Source organism: Chelon labrosus, assembly GCF_963514085.1.
Source record: "Chelon labrosus genome assembly, chromosome: 2".
In the NCBI taxonomy this organism is placed as follows: Eukaryota; Metazoa; Chordata; class Actinopteri; order Mugiliformes; family Mugilidae; genus Chelon; species Chelon labrosus.
Window position 1 is genome coordinate 32821658 of NC_140338.1, and position 22714 is coordinate 32844371.

Here is a 22714-nt window from a genome sequence, read left to right on the forward strand (position 1 = left end):
CTGCTTGTAAAGGAGCCTTAATGAGTAGCACTAAATGTATGAGTGCCCTGGACTGAAGGATTCTTGAGAATTCTCTTTAATCCATTTCGACCTAGTTGTGTTCCTTGAAATGATGGCTTTCAGCAGGTTTGTACACTGTGATGGTGAAATTAGTTTGCTGATGATAACATGGCAGGAATGTGTATTGTTAATATAGTAACAGGATCTCCTTGTAGTTTTTCTCTTGCAATATGTGGAGTGGGTTTATTTTCCGACAAAGACCTTTGACCAAATGGGGTGAGGCTTTATTTCAAATACAGCTTTGGGGTCAAAGAAGCAGGAGAGCGAGAAAGGAAGAGTAGCTGTAGTAGTCAAGGGAATAAAAGAGAGAAAGGGGGATGTTGAAAAAGTGTCCACTCATATGTCTCTGTGATAAAAGCCAGAAAATTCTGTGTGTAGGAGAGAACGAGAAGGTTATGAGGGAGAAATCAAAGAAACCGAGGCAGAGGGACTCCATCTGACTTGCACATGGCTGTGGACGTCTGTTGTGTTCACTTGTTATCCTGACAGACTGAAGACATTAAAAGTTGGAGGAAGTAAGAGCAAAGGAGACAGAGGGAGGAAAAGGTGGGAGGAGAGAGGGAGGGTTGAGAGAGGGGGACAGGGTGACTAAGTCAGGAGAAAGGGGAAGTCTCCATGCAGAAAAAAAAGGGAGGGAAGGAAGGAGAAGAGAGAAAAGCAAGTTACATGTGGCTTTTTGACGTAGCCGTTGAGTTATGGAGCGAGACAGAATAGCCGGTAAGTTGCAGCTTATTCCAACTTTTTTAACATTTTAACACAGGGTTTTCCGCCGGACTGTGTTCCTTTTTTCTTTGTTGGAGTGCAGAGGAACTCTTAGCAGTGTGGCAACAGCCAGCTTGAACCAACCCTGCTTCTGTTTGCTTGGTCAGTTGTCGGTGGGTGCAGCTGCTTAGAGTCCTGCGTGTGTGTGTGTCTGCGTGTCTGTGTGTGGGTGTGTGGGTGGGTGTCTGAATGTGTGTCTACATGCCAACTTCACCCCTCTTGTTTGTTTCTCATACATGTTGTCTGAGCAACAAAACTTAACAGAAAGCTCCTTCTTTCCTCGCTCTCATTTATTGAATGTACAGCCACAGGTACAGTAAGCTCATTGTGAGGAGCCATTTCTGACGGCGAGTAAACCTCATGTGATGTGCTGTCAACTATGACTTCCCAGAATGAGAAAACCTAGTGTTCCAGTGCAAAGCGGCTGCTGTACTGTAACTGGCAGGAGAGGATACTGTTTTGTAATTGACCCACATTCACAGATATAGTTAAATCTTCATGCCATCAGCACAGGATTGGACTTGAAGCCGAGCGGTCCAGTTGTCATATTAATTCTAACTGACACACACGGTTTATTTTAAGCCAAGAGCCGCATTAAGAGCAGAGCTTGTATGTCTGCTAATATGATTTTGCTTTTGACAGACAGCGGGCTCTTGAGAAATATTTAGCATGCATCAGACTATTTGCCGTCCTACATCTGCTCTGTTGTAACTATTTTAGTGAGAAGCTTCTGCTACGGAAGTGTCTCACAAGAGACTCACCATGATTATTTTAAATTTTAATTTGTGCTTTGTTTAATGCTGATGGAGATCGGGTGGAGCATCTTTTATGGAACGCACATAAATAGTGTGCTCTATGAGGATAAGACTAATCGTACAGTTATTAAAGCTCAGCAGCAAACTGACAGGCACTCTGGAAATTACTCTTTAATTTGACTCTTAATGAGGTGTCCCAGCTCAGCGAGGCTCATTATTCCTAAACTCATTGCACACTGATTTTTATTTCCACTTGGTGGCACTGTTGCAGTGTCATGTGTTTCCTCTTTAGTGCAGCCACCATTTCCCTCCTTTCTGTGAAATGTTCCATGTGCATGATTCATATTTTGCAGACTCAGAGTTTTTTTATGGCCTGTGGAAGGTTTTAGTAATGACTGACAGCAGGGGGTGAGGACAGTGGAGTAAAGAGAAGAACATTAGTTTGCTACCAAGAAAACATTGTGATCAGGAATGACTTCACCCCTCACTCTTTAAGAAGTCTTGCATGGTCCAGTTTACTTCCTGGTTTTCAACCTGTGTCTTTGTATTTATGTTTGGACCAGTTGTCTCGACAACTGCCACAGCCTCTACCCCACCTACCCCTGAGCCCTTCAGACTTTGCTTGGATAGTGATAAGAGTTGGGACTATGGTGTCTTAAGTGTAACTTCAGACCCCTTTATTGTGTTTACATCAGCAACATCACCATCTTGACTGAGTGTCTCCTGCGTTCCTTTTCCTCATCTGTTCACGGTTACAATAATATGTTCAATATGGCATGTCATCTGCCACGGCTGTCACGTATGGTCACCACATTGGCTTGTTGTAATTGCTAATTTGTCATGCGCTGCTTTTAAAATATGACAAAGGAAAGGGGATACAAAGAATTTAGTTTAAAAATAGGAGAAACAGTTGTGTCATATTGCTTTATGTTCTGCCAATTAAACAGGAAGTAAGTCACTGTCCTGTCTGTTGAGTAACTGCCAGTAACTGCAGTGCTTGTGTGGCCTTTTTAGCATCAGTTTGGCGACAATAAAAGTTATCAAGTAGCTTAAGCTGGCGGCCTGTGGGACAACCCTCTTTCATAGATCCTGAAATCCTACTTACATTCATGAACATGAAGCAACCAAGGTCAGGACCCACACAGAATTGTATCACTCTTACTGTCATCAATCAATCAATCAATCAATATTTATTTGTATAGCACCTTCCAGCACCCAATGGTTCACAAGGTGCTTTCCAGGGTAAAAACAAGAACAAAAGCAATATTACTAAAACATAATTAAGACACAGCTGCACCGCAAAAAGGTGCACAAAGTGCATTCAAGTGTAAAAACAAGAATAAAAACAATACTACTAAAACAAAATTAGAACACGACTGTAACATAAAGGAGCAACAGTCCCAGTTAGTGGCTACGTGTGAAATGCCAGCCTGAATAAATGTGTTTTTAACTCTGACCTAAAAGTTGTGAGCTCGGTGGCAGATTGAATATGAGCTGGGAGAGCGTTCCACAGTTTAGGGCCTAAGACAGCAAAAGACCGCCCCCCCAAAGCCTTGTACTTGGACCTAGGGATGACCAAGGTGGTGTGATCTGCGGAGCGCAGATTCCTAACTGGGTTGTACAGGGTTACAAGTTCACTAAGGTAGGCCGGGGCCAAGCCATGAATGGCTTTAAACACATATAAAAGGACTTTGAAGTCCACCCTGTACCGCACCGGGAGCCAGTGAAGGGAACAGAGGACTGGTGTGATGTGTGAGTGTTTGGAGGTGCCTGAGAGAAGGCGTGCTGCTGCATTCTGTACAAGTTTTACTGTATAATTTTACTTATTCTGGTTCTTTTTGTGTTTTGTGCTGCTATAAAATGCCCCCCCCCCCCAAATTTTGGATGATTTCACTATCAACAAACATCCATAAGGTTCATACAGGTATTTAACAATGATCACTTTCTACATAGAAAAAAAGCATTTAGTCGTCTTAAGAAAAATATTTGGCTACATCGAATACATTTTATGTGAGAAAATATGGACCTAACCTCCAAATATTACATAAGATACATAAGAGTGTTGAATTATTAAATTGATTTTGCTTTAACGTTTCTATTGTTCTGTGTCATGAACTATACTTGTGATTATTCAGCTAGGGGCACCTGTGTGAACTTAAAGCCAACTCATGTATTTTTTAGTTTTTTTTTTTGAAACTTTATTTTTCAAAGTTTTCACAGTACAATTAGACAAACAACAATACCGATCCCACCCATCCACCCAAGGGTACACATAATACACACACATACACGGTTAAAGGGAAAGAAAATAAAAAAATAAAAAAATAAAAAAGTCTTCCACCTTTAAGGCTAAATTTTACATACTAAAAGACACCCTACAAGTTTGTTAGTGGGTGACTGTTCATACATAATATAATCGTCAACTCATGTATTTTAAATGGAACTTGAGAACTTCTTGTTAAGAAGTTGTATACTCTAAACTTGTTAGCTTGCTAAACTGGATCAGTTTAGCAAGCTAACAACTGATGTCACCTTGAGCAAGACCTGAAACCCCAAGTTGCTCCAAGTGCATGTAAATGTGTGTTTGTGTGAATGAGTGGGTATATGTGCTGTTGTGACTGTAAAGCGCTTTGAATATCAACAGGTAGAAAGTCAATTTATAGGCCAATAAAAGACCATTTAGACCATAATGAAAAAATAAGGTAGTTAGAAATATCATTGTTTTACTCACTTCTTCATTTTTTCATCAGTAATGGTACAAAAGGTCTAAATGCTTTACACAACCCTAGTCTGAACTCATGCATATATAAAATTACAGAGAAACCTTCATACAGCTAAGTTGCAATATATTGCAATATACGAACTCACCATTTACTTCCATCACAACCAGTGAACTCTGACCTCGTAGAAATTGTCCAGTTACAAGGTTGTGAATTACACAAGAGAGGGCAAGTTCATGGACTCTTCTGGCGAACTCAGTCCCATTCGAAGGCAGCATTCATCTACCACAAATTACCTCAGAATTTGTATATGAAACGCTACTGCAAAAAAGTGGCAAGTACAAGACAAGTGATCTCAAAGAAAAAGAGTTGTTTGTTCAGGTTTGCAAAAAACTCATGACTGTGTGTTGAGATCAGTAGGAGGAAAGGCAGATGCAGAAAAAAAATAAATAAAACAAAAACAGGCGAGTAACAGCAGCAATGACGCCATTTGAGGTCAAGAATTTCCAGAAAAGACTCATGTGCTGACCATTTGAAAGAGACTTAACATGTATGCAGAAGGAGAGTGACACAGCGAAGCAGTTTACTGTATACTCTCACAGAAAGAGAAAGAGAGGATTAAATTTGCCGAAGATACACAGAATAGTAGCTTTGGAGACCTGTAGATGAGTCCAGTTTTTAACCGACGTGGGTCTGATGGTGGAAGGTTAGTGTGGAGAGTCTAGGATTGTCTTTCTTACAGCTCTGACCTAAATCTCACCTATGGGTTGCCATGGAGAAATACATATTAGGTCACTGATGCTCTGAAAGCTTTGCTGCCTGAAACATTGAAATCAACTTCACCACAAATATTACAGGAGTGTCTGGATACCTTTATAGGCCACTGCTCCTGTACGTGGACAAGCTGCATTCATAAAGGGAAGAGCACCGCTTTAAAGTCACAACTTTAATGGAACTTAAGTATGCAGCATCTGTCTTTAATTCACTCTTTTTGCACATGAGTCTGCGGTTTTACAAGGCCTCTATACCCTCACCGTAAAACACACGTGCACATATACAGTAACCACACCCACATCCATAAATATACACCAGCCCAAAGTTGGAGGAAATCAAGGAAATCACTCCGCTCACCATGTTCCATAAAAGAAGTGTACAGGATATCCTCTACTAGTAAACGCCTCACGGTTCTCCTCCCACTGCCCTCCCAGTATCTCACCTCATATTGTTTCTCAGATTATCATTCAGTAATGACAAATGAGAGAGCCGTGAAGGCAGCCAGCATGGGAGCAAAGGAAACGGACTGGGAAGCCCCACCTTCATTCCTCCTGACGAAGGATTTGTGGCAGGTGATATTATTTAGTGTGACAGAGCCACGGGTCAGTCGAGGCCAGGACAGGACATAGACACACTCCTCTGCGAAGGTTAATTTGAGAGATGACTTAACGCAGCCACTTATGGGTCAGCTAAAGGTGCAAAGAGGAAATCATCTTGAGTCAAAATATTAACACAGAGGGAAGTGTTGGGGGAAATGCATTTCATTCCCAAAATAGTCAAAGTGTTACTTTTCATGCCACAGGGTGCATGTCTCACCCTAAAACACATGTGTCCATAGCCCCACCCACACATGAAGCCAGAGTTAAAGGAGAATCACAGTTTCTGTTGCGATTTTTTTTTCTCACATTTCTGCCCATAATTATAGTATTACTGCTTCATTAAAATCCACCTTTCATGTGATGCTTGGGGTTGTGTGCGCGGACCAAGATATCACAGACTCCACATGTCTGTGTTATAAATGACACTTGGGCTTAGGAGAACAATTTCTTGCACAGCGAAAACCGCGGCAGCCACAGTCCTTCCAGCATAAATTGTCCACACAGCTTTGAAGCCAATTTAAAAATAATAGTTTTTCCGAAAGCACTGTGATACTAATAAAAACATGGATGAGTGAGTAGAGGCATAGCTTGAACTCGCTTAAAGCAAGGCCCTATGTGCTACAGATAACTTCTCTCAGTTAACTCTTTCTAGTTCTCCAAAAAGCCATCAGATGTTTCTGTTTCCTTTTGGATTTGTGCCACGTTTGCATGATCTCGTTTCACAGCACGACTACACAATGCAGTGAACAAAGTCAGGTGTGATTTTCTCATTCTTCTTGGGCACGTACTTCAAACTGATCAGCTATAAAAGGTGTTATTTACATAAACCACACACATTGCTCATCTGTGTAAACAGAAGTAATGCTCAAATTAGAAAGGCTGTTTTTGTGCAACTTCCTGCCAATGCATGTTTGTGGTTGTGCTGAATTCCTGTTTGTCTTAAACTGACCAAGCAACAAAGCTTACAATGTGAGCTGCATAAAGAAATTTCTCTGGCCTTGATGTCACTCTTGTTCATTTACAAAGTGACTTAATTGCTGGTGTGCATGAACGTGTGCCATTCATCACATGAGTTCACAGTTGTTGTAATGGTCTTGACAAGATACAGTGTATAACATGATCATCAATGATAGGTTCGGCATGATACACAGAATGAATTTTACTAATTTGGGAAACATTGTGTTTTAACTTTCTGTCTAACTCAGGCACAGGTATAAGATACAAAACAAGCTTAATTGGTCTCCCCCAGCAGCAGAGGGAGCTGAATGGTTTTGGTTAGATTCATCCTGCTATGTGCAAAGGCCTCTGTGTTTACAGGGCTATTTCAAGGGCACAGACGCGCACACACGAACACACCCGAGTCCGCAGTCATGTAACCACACGAGCACATGTATACACACATATTCAAGTAATGTTAGTCACAGTGTAAACACGCACACGCTTCCCCAGATTTTGGAGCTTTCCCTCATTCTGTCGCCCAGCTTCGCCTCACAGCCAGACCAGAGTGTGTATCCATGTTTGGATAAATACACACTGGCTGAAGGAGGTGTGTGTTCCACACAACGTGTGCTTTAGCTTAACTACCACAGAGCGTTGTGGCATATGGTTTACAGTGCAGCCCACTGCACTGCCTGCATGGTTGCAGAGGGCCCACACATACACACGCACACTTGTGTCTTTGTGAGGACATTCACTGACATAACACATTGCCTAGCCCCTCACCCTAACCATAGCCACCACAACTAAGTGCCTAACCTCAAACCTTGCGTTAAGCCTAATCTAAACCTAATGCTAAGCTTAACTCTGAAACCCAGTCTCAACCCTCAAACAGTGATTTAAAGGGGTGAGAGAGTAAAAGCCAACCAAAATGTTGACTATATGACAAAATATGCCTACCAAGTGGTCTAACACTTAAATTGGTTCTCATAAAGATACCAAAAACACACATATATGATTATACAAAATGCTTTCTTAACTTACTCATTACTCAACTGTACAACATATGACAATAAGTGTCTGAGGGGACAGATATTCCACTCAGTTAAGTTTCTGTTGGATACATGCACACCATACTTGCCATGCTCTGTTCTTTGTCCTGAGACACCTTCTCAACCTTTATGTGAAGTAATGAGACTGTGCCACAAACACACAGGGTTATTCTGTGTTACCAACGACCTCTCAGGTGTTAGGGTTAGGGGCCACTGGGTGGGCTTGGCATCCTGTAAGTGCACCTCAGAATGGAGTTTTTCATTCAGATAGGATTCCCCAAAGCCTATAAGCTCATAAATGGGCCAGGCACTGTTTTGTGCATGCTTGCCTTCCCTTGCGGTGATATCTGACTCGTGACAGTGTCCCTTGACTATCTGAAAGTGGAAATACATGCTATCCATGGCCCAAGTTTTAGTTTTAGGTTTTGTTTGATTGCTGACTGGGGATCACCCTCTACATTCACTGTTATGACCTTAGCCATTTTTATGGAAATGGAAAAACTAACCCTGGATTATTCATTACAAATCTCATCTGCAGTCATGTCTGGCTCCAAACAGGAAGCTGGGAAAAGCAGCTCACTCATAATCAGTCAGCAATTACACTGATACTATTGCGTTGTTTCAGTAGATTGCAGTACATTCACGGAGAAGAAATTCTGCTGCACATCCCACAGGGAGATAGTAAAATTGGTTAAGCAAACACAGAGCTGACTTTGATATTTCATCACTTTGGAATATTTTATCAGCACCTTTTCAACAATGTTTCTCCGTCACAGCAAAGATCAGTCACTAAATTGACCGCAGCAGCTTCAAGGACGAGCAGTGTAACCATAAGTCACCACATCAAAAGCAGGCTTTTCATCAGCTACCCTGTCTAAAAAGTGCAGCGGTGCTAGTTTCGTTGGTCAAACGTGTCCGCAAAGCTCAAATTCCCCCATTGTCACTGATAACACATTCACAGAGGGCGGGTTGGTGCACGAATCACTTGTTGATTGCCCAGAGGCGCCATTGTATATCCCTAATGTCAACTTTCTCCAGGAAGTCTCTCAGGTTTTCATGTCACAGGAAGTCAGTGTACAGAAGTGACTGCACTTTAATTAGCACGCCAGACAGTTTGTATGGGGTGTTTGCTCTAATTTAAATATAGTCCCCTTTAAGTGTAGCTGTGACTAAGTGAAACTATTCTTTATGAAGGCCATCTGAAGAGCCGCAGTGAATAGGTGGTTGTCTGATTGCAAATTAACTTGGTTAAAGTGACTGTATGACATGTTGTCCACTTTCTCTGTCAAAGCTGCTCAGACTCTTAATGAGGAAATCGGACCTGAGAGCCACTTTGGTTGAAAAAGGGTCTCGGGGTATGACAGCGCCTGTTGTCTGAACGCTTGTGTATGCATGTATGAGTGTGTTGGGGGCAGGGGAAATACACACTCACACACACATACACAGGACACTATGAAGGGGGGTGTGTGTCTAACTCTAGGGAGGAGGAGAAGGGAGGAGGCTTTCCTTTTCACTCCCTCTGAAGTCAGCAGTCAGCAGCACAGAGAAGTTAGTGGAAAGTCAGAGAAAATACGTTGCTCCTTTAAGAGAGAGTTGTGGGCTCAAACTTGTTTCTCACTGAATCTATTTTGGACTTGGTTCAGAATTAACAGGGAGTCACTTCACAGCTCAACGAAAAAGAAGCTTGGTGAGGTTTTGTGCCTGAAAAAAGATGTCTGATTCTGGAGTCAACCCACACTTGGAGGGAATTATTTCAGATTTTGAAGGTTTGTGATGTATACTCAGCATTTCTTTCTCTTACGGTGTTCATACAGGCACTTTATTGTAAGCCACAACATCTGTCAGCCATATTGTGCCTGTAAATGGTATTGATATTGACCAGCATCTTTCCTCTTGGTGTGTGTGCAAGTCTGTGTAATATCTCACATGTATTTTAATAGCTGTACGTGTGTGTATGTGGTTCTGGCTGTGTTAAAAACAGGGCGGTGGTGATACACTAGCCAAGTCCTGTAGCGTATCGCCTGTTATTGATTATGCCCAAGTTACGTCAATAACAGAAGGAAACACAGAACTGACAACACACTATTCCAGTACCGGAAAGCTTTCAGCTAAAAACACTAAGAGGGAGACAGTGGAAGCCTCAGCACTAAGAGCTAACATCTGGCTAACCCCTCAAACTAAATCCACAACTGTGTCTCTCTTTTGTTTGTCAAGCCTGTGTGGAGCTGGCATTGATTCCCTTTATCCTCCTTTTCCTCTGCCATTCTATCTTTCTTCCTTCCTCTCTTCCTGTTCCTTCTCCAGCTGCTCTTTGGCCTGATGCTTACTGTCAGATGTCATGGACTGATGACATTTTACGTCAACAATAGCCAGATTATTGGAAGTGCTCTGTTTTAGGTAGTATTGATGGCGTGGTTTGAATAGATCCGGTAACACAACTTATCTTGTGCTCTATTGTAACGACTCATAGAGGAAATACTGCTTCTCTATCAAATCACCTTTGTGTTCTCTAAAGTGATGTACTATGTCTGACATACACAGATGGAAGAACTGGAAGGTGTGTCAATAGAGGCATGGCTATTGTCTCATTTGTCACTGTGTTCCTGTATCTGACTTTACTTCCTATTAATTTAGCCAGAGCACTTTTTTAATGGAACTATTTAGACCAGAACTATTCAAGCTTTCAGTCTATTTCTGCTAATATATGTACTGAATATGTACTGAACTTTTGCTAAAACAGTTTGTTCTAGCAATATAGTTAGAAAGACATAGAGAAAACAAATATTTTGTGTAACCGGATGGGAAAGTCTGTGAACAGACAGAAGAGTTTTACATTTCATATGATAAAACTTTACATGTGATTTCATCTAGTACTCAGTTAGTAGTGGCCAGACATTCTCCTGTATATTTTGGTGGCGTTTACTGCCTTATGACAATAACGTGAGAAGTAAGGCCATGCATGATCAAATGCACTGATGGCATCTAATATTACATACTGTACGGTTATAAGGTTCTAGATACAGAAATATAAATATCACTTAGGATATAGTCTCCAGCCACCTCATTAGATACAATAGTGCAAACAAATGCCTTCTAACGCAGCAGTCCTGGATTTCATCTTGGCTTAATGAAGGCTACGGCATTTAGTATTTGTTTAAAATAACGGAGAGAGCTGTTGATTCAACTTTGTTTCCATTGTGGAGGCTGTGGTTTGTACTTCTATTTAATTGTATTGTGTGGTACAGACACGTGTTTCTATTATTTTGGCAACCCCATTTTAGTCAGTGGGCTAACTGATTAAACTTGTGTTTCTTTCAACACAGTTTAACAGCACCACACACTATATCCTTCAAAATGACCATATAGTTGAATTGTCACCTTTCTGATGCTGCTTCAACATAAACGGAACATAGTGACATGTCATGAAGTGGTATTTAATACAGGACTAGTGGGTGTATGTTAATAAATCAACTTTTGATTATGTGAACAACTCAGGTTTTCCACAGAGGGTTAAAAACAACCATACAAAGAGCTGCAGTGCAAACACACGACTGAGTAAATCCTCATTTTATCCCACATCATTGTGTTTTCCAGTACATTGCACTGCAGTGTATCTCACAATGGGGAGGAAATGGGCTCAGAAAGCAATTTAATTGGTGAGCATGCCGAATATGTAATCATACCTCTGTGGATGGACACATGTGTGGGACTATTATGGAAAATGGGTGATAGAGACTACCATAGAAACTGCACACTGGAACAACATTGTGATTTTGTAAAAGGTAGAAAATGTCTCTGCTGAACATAAACGTATGAGTCACCGGGGAACAAGCTCAGAGAAAGCCCTTATTTGTATATCCACGGAGGCTTTGCAGACTTGTACTTGAGCTCCTTCTGTTTTTGCCAACCTAAACTGAGCCAAGTTATTTGGACTGATTGTCTGCTTAAAGGTGCCATGTTGTTGCTCCAGCAGGACATGTGGACACAGAGAGGAAATTAATATTGAAATGAAGAAGGTGCATGTGTGGGGTACATTTCCTAAAGCTGGCAGAGAGGCTGGTGTGTTATTAAGTGGGTTTGAGAGTGTAAATGCAACACATTCTTAACTGTTCTCTGTGGTCCCGTAGTTTCAGGGCAGATATATTAGAGCACAGGTGGCATGTAATATAAGTCCTTGCTAATAGGCCTTGTTAAACGAGTTCAAGAAAAGGGCAATTTGTATATGTACTGAATGTATTTTCTGACATGCAGTGCAAGTGGTTGTTGTTTGTTAGTCAGTCTGTGTTTGCTGCTTGTACCATCATCAAACAAACACACATAAATGTACACACACACATTAAGCCCCCGAGGCTGCAGATAGGGCTGACAGCTGTACATCATCACCTAGTAATATACTGGTAGATCCAGTGTACAGCCTTCTTGAAAAATGACTTTTTTGACATGTCGTTCTGTGTGTTGTGATGTGATTCATACTGTAAAAAGTGCTTGGTCTGAGTATTATCATTTATGCTTTGAGGTCACCAAGCTCCAGTTAATCACATGATAAATCTTTTCTGCTTTAGTTCATGCTGCCAACCTCTATCTCTCCCCCACACTCCCTTTCTATCTAGCCTTTACATGAAGTCCAAACACTGTGTGTTAACAGGTGGTAAGTGGAATGCAACCACTCCTTTTATACCTTCACCTGGACACCGATATAAATCAATCAGTTCATGTGGAAGATGGTTAGGCTGATCAAAGGAGCAGAATGAGGCTTTACCTGTCAGAGGTTGAGGCCTGGGAAGCCTGAAGCTAAGAACCAGGCCAGTTATTTAGCAGTTGCCTCAAGGACTTTGCAATTGTTTGTGTGTGTGTACTCTGAAATCTGCAGTCAGGGGTGAAATTGCCTCTTGATTCTGATTAGGGTTCGGATCCTCCTTTTAAACATCTGGTTCTTATATGTAACAAGAACACAAAAAAGGGAAATGTTCATGTGATTGATCCAAGCTGCTAACTTTTCCTATCACGTCTTTCCACTTCACCAAACACCTATAGCTCTCGCAGAATTTAATTTTGTCTACGCCCTGGACAGCAGCCAGACCAGTAGGGAACCATGTAATAAATCTGACACAGTGAGCTATGCTGCTGCTGGGCAGCATTAACAACTCAGGAACCATCAGTGGGCAGTGAGAGGAAGTGTCTGCTTGACAGTGTAACATTAAGGTTTTCTCTTACCAAGCAAAATACCCTGGTAAGAAATTGTATCGTTCATTGTTTGGCCTTGTCTTGTCAGTTCAGAGGTTTGGTTTTTCCTTGTCTGACCACATCGACTTGTATTCTGTGGCTACTGACATCAGTTAAACTCCACTGTGTACTAAATTGTTCTGTATAGAAGCAGTGTGGGACAGAGAGTAACTGTCTTGATCACTTGACTTATTGCCTGAAGCTAGAATTACAAGGCCCAGTCATGAGTTCAGGGCTATGTACAATGAAGGACATTCTTTATTAAATAGCGCTGTCTTATTTACAGTATTTCACATGTATTCCTCACCCTCAAACATTTACAGATGTTGAACTAATCAAATAATTGAAGTGTTTACGTCTGCAAAGTGGAGCTTGCAAATTCTTAAATGGCTTTGATCCTTTATTCAATTTTCATTCTGTTCAAACTTTCCCCCGTTCGTCCATTCTGTTTATGCAGTTCCACATTAAAAGCCTTCCACCTGTTCATGGGAACTTTCTTTTCACGTTCCAAAAAGACTCTTATTGTGATAGATCTGGAGGATCTGTTAAAGCTTATTAACAGGAACTTGACATGTTAGAGCAGCTGAGGGGTGGGTATGACCTGATGATGTCATACTGCATGAAATAATGTTGTTGATAACAATGTTGCGTAATATTCTGGGTTTACTGTATATTGTGACTCATCATAAGACCGATGTACTGCAGCTTATATGATTTTTCTCTCTCCTTATATGAATCCTGGCCTTAATCCGAGAATTCCATAGTTATTGCTCATCAGTTTAAATAATACCGTTGCCATGTTGGTGCATTATTGTTCTAGCTTCTCAAAACTAATATTTTGATGTTTATCTTATCTGTCATTGTCAGTCATGTTGTAACAATGTGTATTTTTAACCTCTAAAGAATTAAGTAGACTGTTAGCGTTCTAATCTTTGCTGACAGCTCAATACCAACTCATTTTGGTTAAAGACCACGGCTTGTCACTTGTCTCACGCTTACTTGTCTCTAAGCTTGACCTGTTTTACCCTTGTCATTCCTCACCATGCAACCTTTTTGCCCCTTTATCTCCAGTCTCTTTTTCTTCCTTTCCCTCCTGTCTCTCCTGTTTGTTTTGCTCACTCCACCCCATGACGATGCCTTATTAGAGCATCTGGGCTGAGATGATACTGAATGTTTGTGTTCATTGCTTAGACTGTCCTTGAGTGTAAGTGATGACACTGATGATAAAGAGGCAGCGTGACCCAACACCTGGGCTGCAGTAGGATAAATGACTATGAACAGCTGCTTCCATCTTTGTTTTGTTTTGTATGCAAGTAATCCTAAACTATATTGTGTGTGCTGCATTATCTGGGCAGTGATACTAGGTAGTGGAGGGATGTGGGGATGGGAGGCCTGTGGCTGCTGTTAATAAGGTTGCTCTGAGGTAGACTTCTCGTTTCTAGCTCATAGTCTGGGAATGCTGTTTCACTGGGAACCATTCTCCATCCATCTGTCAGTCCCACACAAATACTCTTCCTATCGCCCCACCATCATGTATTTAGGATATTAATGTGAACAAAGTCCCTTTTTCCCCATTTTCTTGAGACAGCGAACTACCACTGACCACATCGATAAGCATGACCCTTGAAAATAGAAGAGCTGACTGATTCAGTTCTCTTGTCACTGCTAAAATTGAAGCCCAGATAGATTCAGATTTTTTGTTCTTAAACTATGTACACTTGGCTGCACAAACTTTCAATACAAACAACCTAAGAGCAAAGTATTCAAGTCCTGCAGGAAGTGTCAGGAGAAGTCGCATTGTACGGTTTCCTAAAGTGTTGGCTCTCAGAGGAGATTAAAATGAATGTTTCACTCACTGCACTAAGGCATGCATTGCAGCCTCTCAGTCTCTCATGAAATCTGCAGACCAATTTTGGCAGACCAACTTTTTTCTTTCTGGCCAGAGTTGTAAGTAGCCAAAACCTTGGACTTCATCTCAGCAATCATAAAACACAAGACAGGAAAGCATGGGTAAGAAGGACACAGTCCAGCAGTGGCATGGGTTTGAACACTGGTTACAAATTGCAGGTTTGTTATACTGTGTACACTGTGTATACTTTTAGAAATGTGATGGAAGAAGTATTTAGATCATTTACTTGTTTTAATACTACTGTATAAAATACTGTTACAAGGAAAAATTCTGCATTCAATATCCCACCCAATTAAAAAGTATTAGCATCAAGTTAAATAAAGAAGAAGCATTTAGTATGCAGACTAGTCCATTTCACAATCATCATTATATTACTGGTTTATAATTAATGATTCATCACTTTAAAGTTATATATTATATTATATTATATTATATTATATTATATTATATTATATTATAGATAATTATCCAAATCTGCAAAAAGCTTTAAACATGGAGTGTAATATTTTCTAAAATATAGCGGTTAAGGTAGAACGTGATGTGACATGTAAGTATTTTCAGAACTGACAGAAAAGTACTAATTACATCTGACACTGGATGGATTTAAAAGATGATGTTTTGGTGTGTGGCTGGATAATAAACTCAGATCATTCAGCACAGAAAATAAGAAATGGTATTGAGAAAAGTACTTCTAAAGTTGGGAGTATTAGTTTACTGTTTTTGAAGATTAATAAAGGCCATTCATGGATGGGGGTTGATGAGAGGGGGTAAGGCAGATCATCACCAACTCCAAGATGTGAGATCAGACCTATTCATTTAAGAGTTGAATGAGAATGTCCTTGGCATGTCAGACTAACACTAGACGTTGGCTGTGGAATGAAGTTTTGTTCCGGAGTTAACTGTATCATATGTCCATTGTGTTACAGTGAGGCATCTTATAGCAGTAAATCAGATTAGTGATGCTGGCTGATGCGTGTGCAAAAACAGCTTTGATGTGATGGTGTGGAGCTCGACATCCCTAACAGAGATTCAGCTTTACACAGACAGCAGCAGGGCTGGGGCATGATGGTATTCTCTGTAAGCTGTGGGCATAGTTGCTTAAAAATAAATGTGTACAATCCCGTGACACTTTTTTTACAAGCATTCAGAACAAAGCTACAAGTAGTTACATAAAATCCTAGGCGCACATGAGCACGCCACAAGCCACAAACAGATCAAATGATCAGCACCGCCTTTTGGATGGAAGAAAACTGGAGAAGTTCTTAAGAGCCTGCGTGAGTGGACTAGTCTAACTAGTGTGTCATTACGATGTGGCAGCTCCTGGCCACTGGCTTGGCACAGCAACTCCTCGATGGAAGTCAAATTCAAGTTGACTTTCAGCTATTGCACTCTCCTCTTAGGGGTTATTCCATCCCTTAGTATCTTTGTCTTGGACAGTGCAGCTATTTTCTCATGTCACAAGTAACCTTGGGGAAGGATGTGCCTCTGTGTGTGCTGATGTTGCTCTAAAACAGGGAGTCCTGGGACTTTTTTGCCTAAACGCTTGGCAAATCATGTTTGGCTGATTGCATGCATCATAACATGCCATGAAATGCTTCAAGTGACTCTGTGTAAAACCACTTTATATTGTAGTGTACCACACACATAGCATTCGAGTCTACTGATACATGTTAGATGCTAGTGGAAAGCTGATGGTGGATGCAATGAAACTGGAAAGGGAAGGCTTAATAGCTAACTTTTAACTTTTTACACTGCTCAGTTAATTGGTATGACCTTTTTGATGCATATTTTATGATATTGTTCCTACTTCATATAAACACTAATTGCCCCATAAATTGTTTATAAAGGAAAGATTAGTTTGCTTTGGTTGAGGAATTGTAATGGCAAATCAATTTGTGTTTAGTATATTGTGTTCTTTTTTTAATGGCACTCTTGGAAAGTACCAAAGTCTGTATATTTATGTGTTTCTTGCAAAAACAGGACGCTAGGATGTCTGCTCACCTCCCAAAAAGCCTACTCTGGTTGGTCGCTGCAATGGCCTGAGAAAGCGCTGCCCTTAAATATGCTGACGTTTGAGAAAGCATTTCATTGGACGCAACATTAGTATACGCCCTCTAGTACAGGATGACTCGTAAACATTCTTAGATCATCAAGGAAACTACAAAACAACTTTTTTAATCATTGAGAGTATAATTAGAAAGTATGCTGCCATATATGACATGTATGGAGCAGAATTAGATTCTGTTACGTTTCCTACTCCATAAATTAATCTACAACTCCTCAGATTTGTTTTGTGACACATCTGTAAGAAGTAATCAAAAGTAGTTCCACCTCCACCAGCTACAGTAAAACAGTAAAATGCTGCTTATGATGCTTGTGCACTTATGTGTCACTATAAACCCAGTTATATAATTCATTTTCAATGAATAATCAATTACATTATCCATATAAATCTGCGGAACACTATAAATTTTTGATACTTCTGTTTATTTGAATGACGGTGTTGGCTTGTAATGACCTAATTACTGATACCCTGTATCTGTTCTTCTTCATGCAGCCCTGAAGAGATCCTTTGAGGTGGAGGATGTTGACACCTCATCTCACTCTTCACCCGGATCACGTCGGACGACCAATGCCCCTCAGCGTAATGCCATGTCTCCCACCAGCATCTACTACCGAGACCTGGGCACCGCCACCCCTGCCACCAACAACAACAACCTCAACTACACCCAACCCCGCTCAATCTTGGGTGGAGGAGGCACCAAGACTCCAGAGCCTGTGTCACGCCGCTCTGAACTATCCATCGACATCTCTTCTTCCAGCAAGCAGGTGGAAAATGTCACCAGCCCCGCTTCCATGCGCTTCGTGAGCAATAGTGCCCTGAAACGCCCTGAAGTCCTGGGACACTCGAGGACCCCCGAGATGAGCCACAAGAGGGAGGTAACATTTGCTAAGGCACCTACCGACTCCCCAGTGATACGCCGCAATGAGGGCAACAACAACAACAACGGTAGCAGCCGAATCCCTGAGCAGAATCATGCTCGCAAGTTTGAGCCCCCCAGTCCCGGGGATGTCCGTAAACCTGACATCAGCATCACCAGAGCTCCCCCGGAGAACAACGGACACCATCCAGCAGTGCATCACCCACACCACCCCAACCCTCACCACAACACCATCGTCACCACCATCCGGTGCTCCTCGCCTAACCACGCTGGACGCAAATCCCCCAACCCTGAGAGTAAGTCTGCTTTAATGTTATATCAGTCCAACTCACTGGTTCTGGGCATACATTACCTTAGGTCATATCCTGAAGGACACTTCTTCTAAACTCGTATTATAACAAATCAGATGGGGATTTCTTTGTTGGTAGTAAGTGGTAATACTGACAACTACAACAGATGTTTTCTTCACTGCTTTCTACAAAGAAATGGTAAATTGTTTGTCTTTTACAACCCCACAAGAAAGCAAAAAAAAATGATCCACATATGTGTGACTGAAAAGAGGGAAAAGAGTTTCTACTGTGATTGAGTACGCTGAAGTTCAGTCCCTGTTTGTATCAATTTATACCATATAGACCTACATCGTAGCTTTGTTGTTATGGTTCCTGCTGTTGTGGATGGATGTTGGTTGTTGTCGGTAATTTATTAACTGTTGTTTTGAACCTGTTTTTGGATGAAATGCTCCCATTTATACACATTTGTTTCTTTTTTTTCCTATGTGTTATGTAAGTACTTTAGCATAGCGGTGCTTTGGTTCTATGATTTGGTCCACCAGCTTTTGTGATTTCTTTTGCATAGACCTAGCAATTTGGTGTGGCAATGTCATCAGTGGAAAGTCAAAGAGATTAAAGTGAGTCGTGTCTTCAACTCAAATAAAACCAAGCTACATTTTCTCGTGTGACGAGCAAACAGCGACTCTTTGCTCTTGGCTGTTGGTTTCCATTCACACTGAACTGGGTAAAAAAAAAATTGACACATTTTCCAGACTATGTTAGATGTTGACTTCCTGCTGGACTTCAAATCTTTCTGCTCATTCTCCTCTCACATTACTGTAGCAGCCTAAACGAAGTATCAGGTCTCTCACAAAGAAAAAAGCCAGGATTGGGAGCTGCTTGTTTGATTAATCTGATGTCTGCATGTCTGTCAGTAATATAAGTAGCCATGTCCTTGGAGGCTTGTGCAGACTGTCTGTCTGTATTTGCGGTAATCCATGTCTCTTCTTAATGCTGTACTGTAGCCTCTGTGGTTTTTCTGATGTGATGAAAACTTAACCTTTGCAGCCCCAGCACAGTAGTATGGAAGTTAAATAGTAATTGGTGTTGTCTCTGAGCAACTTTTTGTTATTATTTTAGTTTTTGATCGTGCAGCTTAAGGCTTTATTTAGTTAAGTCCAATGTGTAAAATAAGCACACACATTATTTTCCCATGAATGGAACACGTTTACGTGTTTTAACATTTACCAGACATTTTTCTGACATTTTAACAGCAGCCCACTATACTGTAAAGTTAACCTTTTAGGGTATAAGCTTTAAACCTCAAGTACCAGCTTTACTTGGAAGCAAATAATGCGCACTACTGATACATCTAGCTTTCAATATCAAAAAACAAGCTCCAATAACATTTCCTCATGTGATAAGCCAACAACACTGGGTAATAAAACTTTTCACATTTTCTAGATGTTGACTTTGTGCTGGAATTCAAATCTTTCTGCTCATGCTCTTCTCACACTAGCAGCAGTAACAGGAGCTGTTGGTTTAATTCATTTAATTTTCCATGGCTAACAAACTAAGCAACACTAACATTCATTTGTAGACTGTGGTTCATTTGGCGTTATATGGTCCTAGTTTGTACCGTAATGCGAGCTTCAGATGAAATACCGCGCTTTGCCATTTGGCAGATGTTTTGTCGACAGCTTTTGAGCAGTGTCCCATCAGCCATGTGCCTGTGCTGCTGAATATCACGTTGTATCTGTGGTGTTTTTACAGCATATGACTGTAAATCTCATGACAGTTTCTGTGGTGAAAGTTTTACACGGTTCTCTTCAGGATTATGGGGGTTGTAGCCACTTATTTGTCCACAGGGAGAGGCCCTAATAGGGGTCTGAAATGAAGGGTGACCTGCCTGGAGGGCCCAATGGCTGTGACTGGGGCCCACCCTGTTATGCTGTAACTCACGAACTGGAGCTGCCCCTTATGTCCACCGTATATCTACTTCAATTGTAAATGCTTTTACTTTACTTTTTCTATAGTGATATATATGTATTTTCATGACACAACAAGCAAATATCATTTCGTGTGGTTCTATTATTTTTCCACATGTTGTTTGTGTTTTGGGAGTCTCAGATAAGCTGCTTTCCTGCCCAGATTTTCCAGGAGGAAATGACATCACACACCATCCGTGCATTCACACACACATGCACATAGGGTACGCTGTTCTTCCTTCCGTGTTCTGTCAATGTGATTGTTTCCCCTGCAGTGTGACCTCACTGCAGAGCACTTCCTCTCTCAGGGGTCATGTGATCTGAGTAAGTCAGCTTCCTAACCAATATCCCTCTTGACTTTGATGTAAGTATTTCAGAGAAATGAGATATACCAGGATGTTTACGTAAAAGGTCAGCATGAAAAGAGCTGTGGACATACATTCACACAGTTGTTGGTCGTCATTTTGAGAGATTAAAGAGAACTGATGTCACAGAGTTCAATTAAATTTCATTTATGTTAGCAACAAATCATAGCATATGTCATCTCAGGAAACTGTACATAGTGAGGTCAGCAGTGTAGAGAAACCCAACAAGTCCCACTTTTGAAGGCATTTGCGGCTGTGGAGGAGAAAATATCCCTTTTCACAGGAAGAAACCTCAGATAGAACCAAACTCAGGGTGGGTGGCTTTCAACCTCAACAGAAATGCAAAGACACAAATTCTCTTTTGGACATGAAATTAGCACAAACTGTATGTCGTGACACAGACACACACAGAAAAATGGTTTAGGAACAACTCAAAAAACATGAAGAACAGCACAAGGTGTTGACCTGGCCTCCAAATTCACTAGATCTCAAACTGATCAAGTATCTGTGGGATGATCCACAGAGGCCCCACCCCTCAACCCCTCTGGGTCCTATTTTTAAGCAATAGGACCCAACAGCTCCCCACTAACAACATACTGTTGCCAGACACCACAGGACACCCTCAGAGGACCAATGTCCATTCTCTGATGAGTCACAGCTGTTTTGGAGACACAAGGGAGATCCACACAATATAATGTCATAATGTCATGCCTGATCGGTATACATGTTATGACTTCCAACTGATGTTAAATTGCTTTAGCACATTCACTAAGAATGACACGAAAACCCAAGCGTCACTTCAGGCTACAGACGCTAGACTCATCCTGATTGGTATCTGGTCTAGTCCTTTGTGGACAGCCAGACAGGCAGTCTTATCTTGACAGGCCTGCCTGCTGTTCATCAGTTTATCAAACACTGCAGAGAGACATCTATCTAACTTCTCTAGGCAGAAACGCTTGAACCACGTGTGGTCAGAGATGACACATCTCTCATAATTTTTCAGATCCAGCTTTCATATTTAAAGCAGTTTGTCTCATCTGGAGACCTTTATTTCCAGCTTCTTTACGTTTTTTCTATGGAAACATAGAAACATAAGCTGCAACATAAGAAGGCTTGTGTCCTTTATGACATTGATAGATTGGAGCATGAAAACAGAGAGCTGCTTTCATTTTAACACTAAAGAAGGACTTCCTCCTTTATACAGCAATGAAGAGGTCATTAAACAGAGCAGCTGACCATAAATACTGTCCTTATCACTGGGGTGATGGTACTGCTAGGTTATCATTAGGGTCGCATCCAGTAACTTCATTTAGTAGCTTCTCTAGTGTTTCGCAGTGATAAGGGCTGTTCAAAACATCAGAAATTAGTCTTTTCACTATCATCTTGTTATAGCACTAAAGAAAGTTTAAAAGGAAATGAAGACTGTAGATGTTTCTGCTTTCCGATTAGAAATGTTTATTTGGTGGGTGTTACTGAGGAGTCACGGCATTGCCATTGTGTCCTGTCTTCCTGTTGTGATGGTTAAAAAAACAAAAGATATATTCAAATTTTCAGCTGAACAGATCCTTGATGCTGACCTGGAACAAGTCTTTATGTGGCCTAAATAAACTAATTATCTATATTTGTTTTGTATAGTCATTATGGAAGAAAGTAGCAAATGAAGCTATTTATCTTTTATTTGGAATGACCTTCTGAAAGTGCACAGGAGAGGTTTGTAGAGAGTGGAGGGTGATTTGTCTCTGCCTGTCCATGAGTCAAAAAAGGACACACAAACACACACAGACACACACACACACATGCACACTTTCTTCATGTCAGATTTAGTTTAGTTTTTTTCTCATCTACACACCTACGCAATCACAATCACAATCACACACACGCACACACACACACACACACACACACACACATATGCACCCTCGGGCAGAGGCACATCCGAGGTCAATCCTCTCCCAGTGTAATTACTCTGGACTGATCCCAGACCATTACTCAGTGTGACCTGTTGGCTAATTAGCCAGAAAAGAAAAAAAAAGAAAGAAAGAATTGCAAAGAATAGGAAAAGAGGATCTTGCCTACGTGCTTGTGAGGAGGAAGTGTTGCTGACAGCAGAATAACATTAAGTTTCTAATGTGGTGTTTTTCTCTGTTATGTAATTTAAGATTTTTGATTGATTCTAATGATTTATACCATGTTGCTTAGTTTTGTGTGACATGTCTTAAATTCTTAATGTTCTCATTTTCATCAGTGTTTAATGCTATAAACCCCAAATGACTCTTTTAGAATGAGAATGAGTTTAATACTGTGGTGGTTGGCACTGATGCCTCACAGCAAGAAGGTTCTAGGTTCGAATCCATGGGCCG

General features: G+C 41.0%; 1 protein-coding gene across 2 annotated transcripts in view; it reads left to right on the forward strand.

Moving 5' to 3' along the window:
* The first annotated feature begins 697 nt into the window (after positions 1-697).
* septin9b (septin 9b) overlaps positions 698-22714 on the forward strand; it is a 57715-nt gene continuing 35698 nt past the window's right edge. The window contains exons 1-2 of one of the 2 annotated variants that reach the window (XM_084566592.1): positions 698-777; positions 17348-18028. In XM_084566592.1, the coding sequence (XP_084422718.1) occupies positions 756-777; positions 17348-18028 (703 nt within the window). In that variant the 5' untranslated portion in view covers positions 698-755. Of the gene's footprint in view, positions 778-9184; positions 9425-17347; positions 18029-22714 lie in introns of those variants that run through there. The other variant, XM_084566591.1, reaches the window with a different exon arrangement.